The sequence below is a fragment of the Myodes glareolus genome, chromosome 7 (genome assembly GCF_982192425.1).
Source record: "Myodes glareolus chromosome 7, mMyoGla1.1, whole genome shotgun sequence".
Lineage (NCBI taxonomy): Eukaryota > Metazoa > Chordata > Mammalia > Rodentia > Cricetidae > Myodes > Myodes glareolus.
Genome location: NC_142032.1, coordinates 102,427,211 through 102,443,689, shown reverse-complemented (window position 1 = coordinate 102,443,689; position 16,479 = coordinate 102,427,211). Strand labels below are relative to the sequence as shown.

General features: G+C 43.7%; 1 protein-coding gene across 2 annotated transcripts in view; it reads right to left on the bottom strand.

The window, feature by feature from the left end:
* The window catches only part of Rnf121 (ring finger protein 121), a 61,054-nt gene extending 44,578 nt beyond the window's left edge, over positions 1-16,476 (bottom strand). Inside the window, exon 1 of one of the 2 annotated variants that reach the window (XM_048429643.3) lies at positions 16,338-16,476. Coding sequence is in view for 1 of the 2 variants with exons in the window: in XM_048429642.3 (XP_048285599.3) it covers positions 16,138-16,200 (63 nt within the window). In the remaining variant the exon portion in view is untranslated. Of the gene's footprint in view, positions 1-16,137; positions 16,274-16,337 lie in introns of those variants that run through there. The other variant, XM_048429642.3, reaches the window with a different exon arrangement.
* Positions 16,477-16,479: the final 3 nt, after the last annotated feature.

The window sequence follows — 16,479 nt, the reverse complement described above, 5'->3', positions numbered from 1 at the left end:
TGCCCACGCTGTGTACCCACAGCAGACCGTGTCCTCACAGATAGCACACTCTGTGATCTGTCAGTGCCCACCCTGTGTACCCACAGCAGACCATGTCCTCACAGATAGCACACTCTGTGATCTGTCAGTGCCCACCCTGTGTACCCACAGCAGACCGTGTCCTCACAGATAGCACACTCTGTGATCTGTCAGTCTTCAGGCTTCATCCCTTAAGCCCCTCTCTTCCACCTAACCAAATTCTCTGCAAAACACGGACCAAATCCTGCTGGGTTTTGGAAAGCTCTTTGGTACATCCTCCACACTTTTAATATGTGTATCTAAATACAATAATACTGGTATCCCAAATGTTTATTATGAAACAGAAAATTTCAGAATCCACACAAAACCTCCTGTATCAGAATGTGCAATCCAGCACATGAAATAATTTATATGCACACTAAAGTCTGAGAAGCACTGCACTCATATTCACAATCTGCATCTATGAGCATATGCATCTCTACACTTGGTTCTTTGTTTTGTACTTGGTTTTTTTTTGTTTTTTTTTTTTGTAACAGGTTTCTCTGTGTAACAGGCTGGCCTGGGACTTACTTTGTAGACCAGGCTGGCCTTGAACTCACAGAGACCCACAGAAAGGGATTAAAGGTGTGTGACACCACCACACAGTTACACTTTTAAATGAAATGGTTCATTTTAAAAAATGTGACAATTTTACTAAGATCTAACTCAAACAGTAAGAAAATAGCCCATTTTAAAAGCACAGTGGCCACTGGTTTTTAGTCTATTCCCAGAACTGGGCCACAATCACCCAAAGAAACCACATAACTGCAGTCACTTTCCATTCTTCTCCCAGACTATGGCAACTATCTACTATATATATATATATATATATATATATATATAGAGAGAGAGAGAGAGAGAGAGAGAGAGAGAGAGAGAGAGAGAGAGAGTTTTGTTGTTGTTGTTGTGTTTTTTGTTTTTGTTTGTTTGTTTGTTTTTTTGAGACAGGTTTCTCTGTAGCAAGCAGCTTTGGAGCCTATCCTTAGCTCCTGTAGACCAGGCTGGCCTCGAACTCACAGAGATCCACCTGTCTCCGCCTCCCAAGTTCTGAGTTTAAAGGTGTGCACTGCCACCACCCAGCAACTACTTACTTCCTACCACTATCTAGATCTGCTCCATATAGGTAGTTCACATAACCTTGCAATACCATGGTCCTATGTGGTTGCTTCTTTCACATAGCGTAACTGCTTAAGGTTCATTCAGTTTATAGCATGTATAGTAATTCCCTTCTTTTGATTGGCAGCAACATTCCAATATATGGCTATATCATGTTCCTCCATTCACTAGCTGGCAGACATTGGGGTCATTGATTTGTGAGCTATTACAAATGACAAATGAACATTCGTCCCTAACGTTGTGTACTGTGTGTTCTCATTGCTCTTGAGAACACAGCTGGAGTATAAGTGCTGGGCCACACGACAACTCTACTGATCTTCTCAACTGCCAACTGTTTTTACATTCACATTTTACAGTCTCCTGAGTGGAGAGTGAGGGCTCTGATGTCTCCACATACTTCTCAACATTTGTAATCTTTTGTTTTTGTAAATTCTGTGCTTTTGCTGTGAATAGAGCACATGGCACAGACACCTGAGGAGTTGGCTCACTCCTCTACCACGTGCTGTGCTCTAACTCCCATGCCACACTCAGACAGAAGTACACGGCATTGTGTATGGAGGCCCGAAAACAATTTCTGAGAGTTGGTTCTGTTTCCAACACATGGGTCATCAGGCTCGGCAGTCAGTGCCTTGACTCACCTAGCCATCTACTGACACTTGAGTTAATTTCTGAATATGCTGTGCAGCAGGAGTCCAACTTCATTCCGCCATACAATTTGATTTAAAAATATGGCTCAGAAAAACGATTGTTGTGCAAGTCTCAAGACCTTAGTTCAGGTCTCTAGTGCCTGCAGAAACACCGGCTAGGGCAGCCTGCATCTGTATCCCAGCACAAGGCAAGGATGGTGTCTGAGTTACGGTTTTATTGCTGCGATGCAACACCACGACCAACCTGAAGAGGTATATGACTTACAGTTTCTAGTCCCTCATCCAGGGAAGTCAGGGCAGAAGCCGAAAGGCGGGAACTGAGGTGGAGGTCCCCGTGGCTTGCTCACTCAGGACCAGTAGTCCAGAGGCAGCACCACGCACACTGAGCAGCCCTCTCACATTAATCATCCAGAAACTGCATCACAGGTTTACCCACAGGACACCTGCATTCAGAACGACTCTAGCTTATACACCAGCTGACACACAGATGAGCCACATGGACTGAACACGACAGGACACAGCACAGCAGAGGGACTCCTGGAGCGTGCTGCCCAGTCAGGCTAGCCAATGTTTCTAGACACGATAGAGAGCCCCGGGCTCAGTGAGAGATACTGTGTCAAAAAGGAAGTAGAAAGTGACTAAGGAGGACACCTGATATTGACCTCTGGCACACTCAATGCTCACACACACTTGCATGTGCACGCATGCACACATACACCCACGCACGCACACACACACATGCATGCGTGCACATACATGCACACATCAATGCATTGGTATAAAGATATATAACCCAAACCATTTACAGACAACACTTTTGCAGGCTCCTAGGCAATATGCTTTCTATCAGGAGAAGTGAGTGAGCCCAAGCCTGGCTGTCTCTCCCACAGCTATAGATTAAGTGTTCTCCCTCAGCGGCCAAGGTCACTATGCTCTTACAGCTAAGATTCCCTTCTCTACTGAGCCTATCTGATCACTCAGACTAAGTATTAGGCTCACACTAAATCTCACATGGCCTAGAAGCTTTCCCCCAAAGCGACACCTATCCTCCTATCAGCAATGTAGTAATCTGACAATACTGGACAATAGTGAATATTCTGTATTTTTCTTTTCTTTTTTATAAACTAATTTTTTAAGACAGTGTTTCTCTGTAGCTTTAGAGCCTGTCCTGGAACTAGCTCTTGCAGACCAGGCTGGCCTCGAACTCACAGAGATCTGCCTGCCTCTGCCTTCCGAGTGCTGGGATTATAAAGGTGTGTGCCACCACTGCCCGGTTCCTGTGTTTTTCTTTAAAAAAAAAAAGAAAAAAAAAAGAGCGTGACATGGAAGCCAGCTATGGTTGCACATGCTTCTAATTTCAGCAATTGAGAGGCTGGGGCAGAAAGAATTATAAATTCAAGGCACTGTCAGCCTTGGGATACACAGTGAGAGCTGTTTAAAAAGACGGGTGGGGGAGGGGTCCTTGGCATGTCAATGACACACAAATGTCAAAGGCAAAGACAGATGCGGGAAATCTTGACAGATTAATAAATTAATAAATTAAAAAATTAATAAATATTTCTCTTTCACTAAATTACAAAACAAGCATAAAGCATGTGCCCTTATAAAATTCAGCTTTAATACAGAAGACAAATATAAAATATTTTACTTATTTATATATAAAAACATACACATATTTTATGTGTATGGATGCCTTGCCTGCCATGTAAATCTGTGCATCATATGTGTGCCTGGTGCCCTTGGGGATCAGGAGAGAGCACCAGATCCCCTGGGACTGGAGTTATGGATGGTTGTGAGCTGCCATGTGGGTTTGTGTGCTGGGGAATTAAAATCAGGTCCTCTGGAAAAGTGACTAGAACTCTTTTTTTTTTTTTTTTTTTTTTTTTGGTTTTCCAAAACAAGGTTTCTCTGTAGCTTTGGAGCCAGTCCTGAAACTTGCTCTGTAGACCAGGCTGGTCTCGAACTCACAGAGATATGCCTGCCTCTTCCTCCTGGGTGCTGGAATTAAAGGCGTGTGCCACCACTGCCCTGCTTGCAACTAAAACTCTTAATTCCTGAGCCATTTATGTCTGTAGAAATATTTCTTTTTTTTTAAAAGATTTTTTTATTTATTATGTATACAGCGTTCTGTCTGCATGTATGCCTGCAGGCCAGAAGAGGGCACCAGATCTCATTACAGATGGTTGTGAGACACCATATGGTTGCCCAGAATTGAACTCAGGTCCACTGGAAGAGCAGCCAGTGCTCTTAACCTTTGAGGCATCTCCTCTAGCCTGAAATTATTTCTTATTTAAGTATTCTGGGCAAAGATAACACAGGCTAGGAGAAGAAAGAATGAAGGAGACAACACTGTTGTTCCATATGGACAGTCAGCTTTCAGTATGTGCAGAACTGGGGAAAATGAACAGTGCCAGTCCACGTGTTGTGTCTAAAATGTACATTTTCCTCTCCCAGAGCGGCCTTAGGACAACAGCCACTCTTTTCTCTCCAATCTGGCACAGCTCTTCATTGCTGTGTCAGCAAACAGGGCGCATCTCCATGTGCCTCAGTTTATCCAGCTATAAAATAAGAGGACTGGCTAAGATGGTGCTCAAGTTCTTTTAAGCTAAAATAATGTAATTCACATCAAATTCATCTTACTCAAAATTTTTGGAATCAGCTACAATACTTTGCTTGCCAAAACTGCCAGTTTCCTTAGTTACCATAAAAGTAAAAAGCAAAATGCCTTTTAGTTTGGTGAAGTATGCCTAAGCTGAATACCACCAAATTAACTCAGCAACAATTCACCCCAGGATCTGCAGATATCCGGAGTATGCACCACCAAGATCACACCCTCCTATCACATGCCCATATACACACATACACCTAGTTTTCAAAGAATAAAAATCAATCTTTGGAGTCTCAACTCCTTGCTATAACATACAAGGTACTTTATACTCTAGCCCAACTACTCTACTTCACCTCCTTCTGCCAAATGGCTTCTAGGTCAGTCACAGAATCAGGCACCGTTCTAGCATGTCCTTCTCTCCACCACAGTGCTTTGGCTACTGCTATGCCTTTCCCTCAAAAGCTCTCCCCTACACTGTGTGGCTCACTCCTTTCTATCTTGTAAAATATAAGTCACTTTTTACTATCTTTGTGAGATATTCTGAAATTTTAATCATTCATATACAGCCACTCAAAAACTTTTATTACATTTTAGCTCCAGACTGGAAGTATAACAAAAATTAATGCTTCTTGTGAACAGGATAGGATCCTGGTTGCCCTTTCTACCATAGCAGCATGGCTTACACACAGGCTCATTTGTTTGAATACTTGGTCCTGAGTTGGTAGAATGGTTTGAGAAGGATAAGGAGGAGGTGTGTCACTGGCAGTCTTTGAGGTTTTGAGACTCCATCATTGTTAGTAGGTAATCTTCCACATTCAAATGTGAGCTCTCATGCCTTTGTTCCATCACGGACCCTAACCCAAAAAACACTTCCCTCCCCCAAAACAGGGTTTCTCTGAGCAACAGTCCTGGCTGTCCTGGAATTTGCTTTGTAGGCCAGGCTGGTCTCAAACTCAGAGTTTGGCCTGCCTCTTCCTCCCGAGTGCTGGGACTGCAGGCGTGATCTGGTGTCACGGTGCTTTGTCACAGCAGTAGGAAGTAACTAAAACAGCAGCTTGGAGCATCAAGGCACCATCTTTAGAGCACCTTGATTTTGGACTGTTCAGCCTCTAGAACTGTGAGAAACAAATCATTGAAGACTACTTAGTCTAAAGTATTTTGGAACAGCAGTTTGAACACACCAAGCCACTCCTCAACTAGCAAATTCTAACATCTTTCATCTGAAATACTGCAATAGATTTTTTTTTTCCGAAATAGGAGTTCTCTGTGACTTTGGAGACTGTCCTGGAACTCACTCTGTAGACCAGGCCGGCCTCGAACTCACAAAGATCCACCTGCCTCTGCCTCCTGAGTGCTGGGTGGTGGCGCACATCTTTAATCCCAGCACTGGAGAGGCAGAGGCAGGCAGATTTCAGTGAGTTTAAGGCCAGCCTGGTCTACAGTGTTCCAGGACAACCAAGGTGGTTAAAGAAACCTGTCTCAAAAAATAATTATTAAATATGTATGTGTGTGCGTGCACAGGTCATGGTATGTGAGGAGGCCAGAGGTTAACTGTGAGTTGGTTCACTCCTTCCATCATGGTCCTGGGAAATGAACTAAGGTCAGCAAGCCTGACCAACCACCTCTGCCCACTGAGTCACCTTGCTGACCATTCTGTGATGCAGCTATGGCAGCAAGCCCAACTTCAGTCAGTCACAAGAGCACAAGGGCAAGCAACTGGTACTCTACAGGATGCTATGGTGGTTATAGAGCAAGTACATTAAATGCATTTTTAGTTTCTATTTTCAACTTATCACGGACTTACCAGGACAAACCTAATCATAAGTGAAAAAGAACCTGTATGTGAAGAAGTAAAGAATTACTAAACAATTTCAATTACATACTTAAGACTTCTGCCAATCATCTTAACACTCCAGAAGCTGATTGAGTCAGTCTGAGCTCCAGAGTGAGGCCATTTCAGAACTGAAGACCAGGAGCTGGCGAGGCAGTGGTGGGTAAGGTGCTTCCTATGCAAGCGTGAGGACCTGAGTTCAGATCTCTAATGTACCTCGAAGCGTTATGGTATGGCATGTGGCAGTGAGCGTCTGTCACCCCAGTACCAGGGACAGGCAGGCAGGTCCTAGAGGCTCACTGGCCAGCTTGTCCAGCTAAAATGGCAAGTTCTACATTCAATGAGACCTTGTCGCAAAAGAAAGATAATGACTGAAGATAGTGATGACAATGTGGAGAAGCAACACCAACATCAACTTCTGGCTTGTACTGACAGGGGCATGCTTAGCAATCCTTTGGCGTGCGTACACACACTCACCTTTCTCAGCCTAGTATTCAATGTCAACCTCATATTTAGCTCCAACCTACATTATCATGTGATGTGTTCCTCTCCTTACTTGACCATAACTTTTTAAACTCTCAAAGAGGGGCCTGGAGAGCTGGCTCAGCAGTTAAGAGCACTGGCTGCTCTTCCAGAGAACCCAGGTTCAATTCCCAACACCTACATGGCAGCTTACAGCTGTCTATAACTCCAGTTCCAGGGGATCTGACATCTTCACACCAATGCACACAAAATAAAGTTAAACAAATTACTTTAAAAAAAGAGAAAGATTTCAGAGATAGGCTGGGCAGTAGTGGTGCACACTTTTAATGCCAGCACTCAGGAGGCAGAGGCAGGTGGATCTCTGTGAGTTCGAGGCCAACCTGGTCTACAAGAATTTCAGCACAGGACATTCAGGGCTACACAGAGAAACTGTCTCAAAAACAAGCAAGCAAACAACAACAACAACAACAAATTCAGATAGTCACTTTATCTAGTTATAATCTCTAAAGTACTCCCAAGTAGTCTATGATCTAATTAAATACACAATGAATACAGGATAAAATTTGAGAAGAGTGAATTTATAGTGCTAGTAGTGTACACCAGAAAGAGAGATGAGAGTCACATTACTAGGTTCAAATCATCTGTGTCCATTTTGATGACAAGAATATTTTATTAACTAGAATTAAAAGACCTAGGGCTTAACCTAGTGCCTGGTCCACCTTAAACTCTAAAAAATTTAACTATTATTGACATCATCAGCATAAGAGGAAAAATAGGTGTTTTTGCAGAACACTAAATGATAACCTCAGAAGACAGACTCAATCCTAAGGGAAATAAAAAGTAAAATGTCATGCAAGGCTTCAGAGTTGTTTGACTCTGGGTTTCTCTGTGTAGCCCTGGCTGTCCTGGAATTCTCTCTGTAGACTAGGTTGACCTTGAACTCACAGAGATCTGCCTGCCTCTGTTTCCTGAGTGCCCAGATTAGAGGCCCGCACCTCCATGCCTGGCTAGAGTGCATATAATCAGTTATTCCTAACACCAAAAATGAAAGGAGAAAGCTCAGTTGGCTTACCCATTTCCCAGTTTCTCCCCAGCTGCCCAGAGCCAAAGCCTCCTTGGTTATGACCCAGCATCCTCTTGGGAAAGTGACACTTTAGAGGAACTAATGAGTTTGTGTTTACCTACAGATTTTCCTCTGAGGAACACAGGTAACAGATGACTTTATAAAGAAGTAAAGATAGAGATGAGAAAAGACACTAGAAAGCTCTTTAGTAAGCTTCCCAGGAAAGCTTTTAGGGTAAACAGCCTCCAGCCTCCGTGTGCTGAGACTAGCCCTTCAGGGCATCCTCTGAGAGAGGTGCAAACAAGCAGAATCTGGGAAAACTCAGGAAAAGTTAAAGCTATACAGAATTTAAAATTCTAGCCTGCTAGGCACGGTGGCACTGGAGGCAGAAGCAGTCAGATCTTGAGTTCAAGGCAAGTCTGGTCTACAAAGAGAGTTCCAGGACAGCCAGGGCTACACAGAGAAACCCTGCCTCAAAAAAAAAAAAAAAAGTAAATAAATAAAATTCTAACCGATCTAAACAACCACAACAGAGGTATTCAAAGAGAGACTAGGCTGGGGCTGGAGGGATAGCCCAGCAGTTAAGAGCCCTGGATGTTCTTCTAGAGGATCCAGGTTCAGTTTCCAGCACTTATAAGCGGCTTGCAACTGCCTGTAAATCTGTTCCAGAGAAATCGGATGTCCTCTTTTAGCCTCTGCAGGCACTGCATATACAGACGCAGATGCAAACAAATCACCCATAAAAATTAAATTATAAAAAAAAAAAACAGGGAATAGGCTGACCATGAAACCATCACCTCGTAGGGATTTCAACATGGGCTGATGAATATGATTAAGGATGTTAAGTTCAATAAAGATCTGAATGAAAGAACAGGTGCTGGGAATACGAGAGATGAGAAATGATACGGTCCACTGTCTGCTGGGGGACTGAAACACAAAACAAGGCCGACAGAAATCTGCACTGAGCACATGCGGCAACTGCCAGTCCTGAGTCTGTATCTAGAACTCACTGGTACAGAGCAATGTGACATTACAATAAAGGAGAAATGCTTCATAGCCACTTTATATTAAATGCTGGCAAAATCCTGGCATTGTTACACATGCCTGTAATCTAAGTACTTAGGAGACTAGCCTGATTCACACAATGAGTTCAAGGCCAGGCCTGGTTACAGAGGTAAACCCTGTCTCAAGAAAAAAAAAAAGTGCCAAGTATGGTGATACACACTTTTAATCCCAGCACTGAGGAGACAGAGGCAGGCGGATCTCTCTACATGAGTACCAGGCCAGCCAAGATTCCATAGTGAAATGCTGTCTTTAAAAAGGAAAGAGAGGAAGGGAAGATGGTGAGCACATCAGTTAACTTCTGTGACGCAGCCTCTCTCCCTTACTCCTGAACAGAATCCATACCTGCATTCTCATTTGTTCAAATGTGCCAAGAAATGAAAGGCAAAAAGGATGAGACAGTTCCACAGCTCAGGGGATCAAAATATTCCTCGTTTATCTGTATTGTTCTTTCTCCTACCCTCTTTACTAAGCAGATGGCACCATAATTCCTTCTAGAAATGTATGAGCTATTTAGTCCTAACAATCAAAAAGTGACTTACAAACAAAAAGCAAGAAGAAGCCACGGTGACCTCCTTCACAGAGCACGGTGGCTCACACCACGGTGACCTCCTTCACAGAGCACGGTGGCTCACACCACGGTGACCTCCTTCACAGAGCACGGTGGCTCACACCACGGTGACCTCCTTCACAGAGCACGGTGGCTCACACCTAACCCACAGACTACAATAGGGACTCAAGGCCAGCAAAGGCTGTGCTACTCAGTAAGAGCCTCTCTCAAAAAACAACATAAAAATCCGACAACAAAAAGCAAGGGTGAACTGGTTGTTCCTTTAAACCCTTAGACATATACCAGGATATCTATCAGAGTAGACGGACTCCTAAAAGTCAAAGGTCACAGAATAGGAAGGTGTGCCCAAGACTTTTGTTTACTTCTTCACCAGCGTGATTCTTTCCTTCCCATCCCAACACTGCTGGTGTACATTATTGAGAATAATTATGTTTTCCCTCATTCAGACATTCACTATGTATTAAGTACCCGACAGAACATGTAGGGAACACAAAGTAAAACACTGGAACTGAGGACTTTAAATTTCAAAGCTGCAAAAGATCTCAAAGGTCACAGAGTTCCAAACTATCATTTCACAGATTAAAGGCTGAGGAACAGGAAGGTTGAAATCTAAGCTCATATAGTTTTTTATGAGTCATACTCTTGCCAGATACCAGAGATAAAATAAATAGGGCCTTCAAGGAGAAAACAGCTGGAAAAGACAAAAGCCACGACCATGATCGAGTCACCTGTGGATACAAGGTCCACACTTACACAGAGGGAATATCAGTGAAGAACAGGACAGAAGTAGACAGCATTCATATTTCACATCGTTCAGACCACAGATGCTGCAATGGTCTCAGGCTTGATACCCAGGTCTATCACTTAACTGTGTGCTTGGGGCTAGGTCAGTCTCTCTCACTATCTCTGCCTCAGTTTCCAAGTCCATAGAATGGTGACAATGACAGTACACCTGTCCTTTAAAACTGAGGTACTGGGCTGGAGAGATGGCTCAGCAGTTAAGAGCACTGGCTGTTCTTCCAGAGGACCTGGGTTCAATTCCCAGAACCCACAAGGCAGCTTACAATTGCCTGTAACTCTACCTCCAGGGGATCTGACTCCCTTGCACAGTATACATGCAGACAAAATACCAATGCACATAAAGTAAAAATAAATAAATCATAAAATAAAAAACTGAGGTATTATGGGATTGGTATGTAATAAAATAATTAATTTTTAAAAACTGAGATATTAGAAAATGTGTTTAAAATACTTGCCCCAGAATAAGTACTCTATATTCTTTTGCCTTCAGTATTTTCTTCTGGGACTCTTCTCTGATGTGCCCTGGCTTCAGAATCCTTCTCAACACAGCTTTCTATACATCTATTAGCAGCTGGCTATTTACAAATAAACCCAGTCTTGTCTTTTAACCCTAAAATTTGGGTCATATGCTTACTTTTTTAGTGGGTCTCTTCTCCTATTCTAGTGTGCTACCATTCATTTTACATGCATAGGAAATTCCAAAGACAAGTCAGTTTAATCCCAGCAATCGAGAGGCAGAAGCAGATGGATCTCTGTGAGTTTGAGGCCAGCGTGGTCTACAAAGTGAGTTCCAGAACAGCCAGGACTTTTACAAAGAGAAATCTAAAAAAAGGAAAGAAAAAGAAAGTCCAAAGACAGACACCTAAGATTAAACTTCAGTCACATGCACCTCAATCCCTCGGTAAGATCTAGCTTGGACCAAGAATCCCCAGAGAACCAAATCCGTGGAAACAAGGCACACTTATCAAATGTCTACAGGGAGAGATTCACAGGAGGAAAACATAAAACAAAGCGGCAACTACTGCTTTGAAAAAGCAAGAGAATAGGATCATCTCAGCCTGGGTTCTGGGGTTTTACCAAAGTAGCTGGAACGAGCAGCTATGATGTAGCCGTCTCCTCATTAACTGTACCTACTCCACAATGTGACATGTTCTTCCACTGATCAGCCTTTGAGCTCCACTGTCTGTGACTGGATAGACACCTGGGGAATAACCTGGGCATGGAGACACATCTGTAATCCCAGCACGCAGAGGCAGAGGACTGGTCAAAGTTCAAGATCAGTTTGGTCTAGCTACATGTCGAGCTCAAAACAGCCAGGCTTCATACCAAAATCCTATCTCAAAAATCAGAAAAGATTTGATGAATAAATTGGTGAAGTAAAGAATAAGCCTGGGATAATGACTAAAGGCAGGGGAGCAACATGTGATAGCACACGCCTGTAATCTCAGCAAGGAAGCTACATGTGATAGCACACGTCTGTAATCTCAGCAGGGGAGCTACATGTGATAGCACACGTCTGTAATCTCAGCAGGGGAGCTACTTGAGGTAGCACACACCTGTAATCTCAACACTCAAACTGAGAGAGAACTGCAAATTCAAGGTCAGTACAGAATTGACAGAGGGGCTTTGTCTCAATAAGACAAAAACAAGCAAAAGGCGGGGGCAAAGAATGTATAAATCAGAAAAGTCCTAGAAGCCAAGAAAGCCTTGGCTAGAACCCAAAAACACAGGTAAAACTTAGAAAGGAAGGGCTTTCAATATACAGTGGTATCCATTCAAGATCATCCTCAAGCCTGGTGGCTGTGCACACACCTTTAATGCCAGCACTCAGGAGGCAGAGGCACGAGAACTTCTGTGAGTGAGTTTGAGGCAGGCTGCAAAGTGAGTTCCAGGACAGACAGGGTACTTATATAGAGAAACATTGTCTCAAAAAAAAAAAAAGAAGAAGAAGAAGAAGAAGGAGGAGGAGGAGAAGGAGAAGGAGGAGGAGGAGGAAGAGAAAGAGGAAGGAGAAGGAGTAAGAGGAGAAGGAGAAGAAAAAGAAAAACATAACCCTCAGGTACATACTAAATTTGGGGCCAGCCTGGTCTACCTGAGACTGTTTAAAGAAAGAGATAAAGACAAAAGGACAGACAGCCCACCCAGAACATATGAATTTTTCACTTGTGGCAATAATCATTCTTTATGACCAACAGTATGATATGGTAAAGCTATCAGTAAATTAAAGAGTTTATATAAAAACAATAACCCTTTTGGTTAACATTCATTTTGGCCCTCTCAGCAAAGAAATGCTGATTCAAGGTTTTGCTTCAAGAGTCTAAAAAGAGTATTTTGCTAGGCGTGATGTACACTCCTGTAATCACAGCTGCTTGGGAAACTGAGACAAGAGGATCCTGAGTTCAAGGTCAGCCTAGGAAACTTTTTAAAAAATATTTTTATGGTTTATTTAACTTTATTTTTATGTGCATTGGTGTGAAGGTGTCAGATCCCCTGCAACTAGATCTTCAGACAGTTGTGAGCTGCCATGTGGGTGCTGGGATTGAACCCAGGTCCTCGGGAAGAACAGTCAGCGCTCTTAACCACTGAGCCGTCTCTCCAGCCCCCAGCCTAGGAAACTTATCAAGACATTGCCTCAAAAGAAAATTTCAAAATAGGGCTGAGATTAGAAACATAGGATCAGTGGTTAAAAGTACATGTTATATTGCAGGCTGGAGAGAGCAGTGGTTAAGAGCACTGGCTGCTCTTCCAGAGGACCCAGGTTCAATTCCCAGCACCCGAATGGCAGCTCACACCTGTCTGTAACTCCAAATCTGAAACCCCCTCACACAGATGTACTTGCAGGCAAAACACCAATGCACATAAAATACAAATAAATAAATAATTTTTTTAAAATAAGAAAAAAGCCAGGCAGTGGTGGCGCACGCCTTTAATCCCAGCACTCAGGATGCAGAGGCAGGCAGATCTCTGTGAGTTCAAGGCCAGCCTGGTCTACAAGAGTTAGTTCCAGGACAGGCTCCAAAGCCTGAGAAACCCTGTCTCAAAAAAAAAACAAAATAAAAAAAACAAGAAGAAAGAGAACACATGTTGCTCTTGCAGAAGACTCAAGTTCAGTTCTCAGCACCTACACTGGGTAGTTTACAACCATCTGTGTATAACTGCAGCGCCAAGAGATCTGACACCCTCTTCAGGACCCTACAAATGCTGGCACACCTGTGCGCCTTCACATATACACATAAATTAAAATGAATTCTTTTTAAAGAAAACACAAAATGGTCTTGGGATAGCATCTAAACTCATATGGCTACTGTAAGTAAATGAGACAGTAAAGGTACAGAGCTTCAAACAGTAGATGGCTTAGACTCTGCAGACAGTGCTCACCTCTACTGGCGGTCATTCCCTACGCCATCCTCCATCCTCCTGTCCACGGAGAAGCCTACACTGCCCTTCAGCTTCCAGAGACAGTGTCAAGGAGAGAAGCGGGGCTATGAATAGACTGCTGTTCCAGACTACGTGTGTACCAGGGACAACCGATTTCTAAAACTATTAGGAAGAATACTCTGAAGAATAAAGGACAGTATGTGCCTTCTTTCCAAAGTAGAAAAGCGCATCATTCCCACGCTAGCCAGGCCCCCAGTACTCTTTCCCACCCTGGACTCCAGTGTGTCAGGCAGGCAGAAAGTGCAACCTGAAAGCAACTCTGATTTACATGAAAATCACAGTTTTGGGTTTTTTGTTTGTTTGTTTTGTTTTTGTGCGTTCAACTTTTAATTCCTCAGCTCATTTCCATCTCTATCATGACTGTAGGTTTGTTACTTGTGCCTCACACACTCTAATCTAACAGTTACAAGGTAGCATTGTGACGGCTATTGCACACTTCCTCACGGAATTTGCAAGGCATGGCACACAGTGAGCCCCCGTGGTTACAAATGATTGATGTAAGTCACCTTACAGTTCGCTAGTTAAGGCTTGAGCACACAAAGCAGAGGAGACATGAGTAGACGCAGACAAACTGAGGTCTGCCAGGCCAGGCCTGGCTCTATCTGGAGCTTCACGATAACTTCCTGTTTCTCATGTTACTTTCTTAAACTCATAAAGGGAGAGGAGCAGTTCACACAGAACTTCCAGACAGCAGTGATATATTCTTTCTTGGAAAATAGCACAAGCAGCGAGGGTTAGGAGATGGATGCTAGTGGTGTCATATAAAGCTGACCTGCAGTCCCAACCCTGAGAGAAGTCTCATCCTACTAGTCGTACCTAAGTCCTTAAAAAACTAAGAAACAAGAAGCCAAAAATTAGCCAGGCACAGCAGCACACACATTAACTCCAGCACTCATGAGAGAGAGAACCAGAGTCCAGTGACAGCCTGGAGCACATATCAAGACCCTGGCTCCAAATATACTAAGACATATAAAACTAAATGAAGACCCATGACCAACAAACCATAAATTTTAATTTCAGTACACTATTTACTATTTTAAGGTACCTTTAAAATACCCCAATTGATAGTAGCCAGCTGTGAACACAGAAACTTACTACTAGAAGGGACCTTGGAGGTCATTCCTTCAACAGCTGCTCCTTCCCAACAAAGCAGGATTCAAACACATTTAGTCTTTAGCAACTGGCAGGTAAGAAACTAGGCCACCTGTTACCTGTTAGTCTTGGGCTCTCACTCTATTCATTCCAATCAGAAGGGGGAAGCGAAAACAAATTAGCCTCACACCATGCAACTGTCATTACTTGCTACAGCTAGTCCCTTCCTGAGACTCTTCACCAGTCTATCCCATACTGAACACAGAACAGGAGCCCTCAGAAATGCTCACCATCCACAGATGCCACTACTCCCCCACCCCTTTGGTACTATCACAATCCGTAGCACAGAGAAGATACAAAGACGCAAAGCAACTCTAACCATCACTAACCATTTGGCATCAGACTGCCCCTTATCTTTCTTACCCTCAACTTCCTTCTACAGAGCCCTGCACTTTTCATTTCTGTCAAGCTCAAGGACCTCCAAGGACCACAAGCCATTCAATACCCAGACTGTTAAACCTATGAGATAAAGGATTCATACCTTTCCAAGCTCACCTTGAAGGAACAAGGGAGAGGAGGGGAAAGAAGGGTGAAAGAAAATGAACTAGAAACCCAGTCAGCACCTGGAAACAGTTCCCTAGCCCTCCCTCAAACCACCGCTATTCCTGTCCTCCAATGCCTCTTCTTATCCCGTAACCACACTATAGCCTTCACAAGAGCAAAGTCTCTGCGTCCCAAGCACTTAGCCCAGGACTTGTCACAGAAGTAACAATGTTTGTTCAATGAAAAGATGGACCGTTTCTGTTACAAAATTATTCATTCATTCACAATTATTCATTCATTCCTTGACCAAAACTTTACTGGGCATGCGGTATGTACAAACCCTAAAATGTAAGAATAAATAAGATGGTCCCTATCTAAAAATAATTCAAAGCTGTAATGCTAGTATATTAGCATTGCTTCCCGATCTGTGTCCCCAACCTTCAGATCAAGCTTGGAGTCCTTTCCCACAGGGAAAACCGCCACCTTGCCTTACAGAAGTCCACGCCCCTCCAATTAATGCAACTCTTAGCCCCTTAGTCCTACCTTGGACCTCCATCTAATAATCTCAAAATCTTTAAAGTTCCCGTCCCTCTGGCCTCTGGTCTGCCCTCCATCAGCACCCTTAAAGCTACTGCCAATCTACTGCACGAGGACCGCCTCGGGGTCCCTGAGTCAGAAGCCCTCAGACTTCCCTCACAGAAAATCCGCCTGTCAGCTCCCTAAGGATCTTTCCCGTTTCTCCTAGAGTCTCCGGCTCCTATTCCTCACTTCCTCTCCTTCCACTTTGAAGCTGTCTCCCCTTTCTTGTCCCTCAACTCCTCTTACCTCATCTAGCTCCCTTTCCGCAACAGCACCTCCTCCAACCTCCACCTCCACCACTGCCGCCATCTTCACGGCCAGCCCCCACCCGGGTCCCCGCGAGCCAGCTGCTTCCGCCACTCGGGCGCTTGTAGCCAATCGGAGGCGCGGCCTGGGCGGAGCACCAAGACGGGCTGATGCCTGGGAGGAACCAAGAGACCATCTACCTGTTCCTTCGGAATTAAGAAGGGACGACTCTCGTGCACTACCGAGCTTCAACAGGAAGGCGTTCTCGAGAAAAGAAAACTTATTCTTGTTATTTATTTTAGCCGAAACAGTTCAGCAATTGTCACTGTAGTGAGCAAGAAA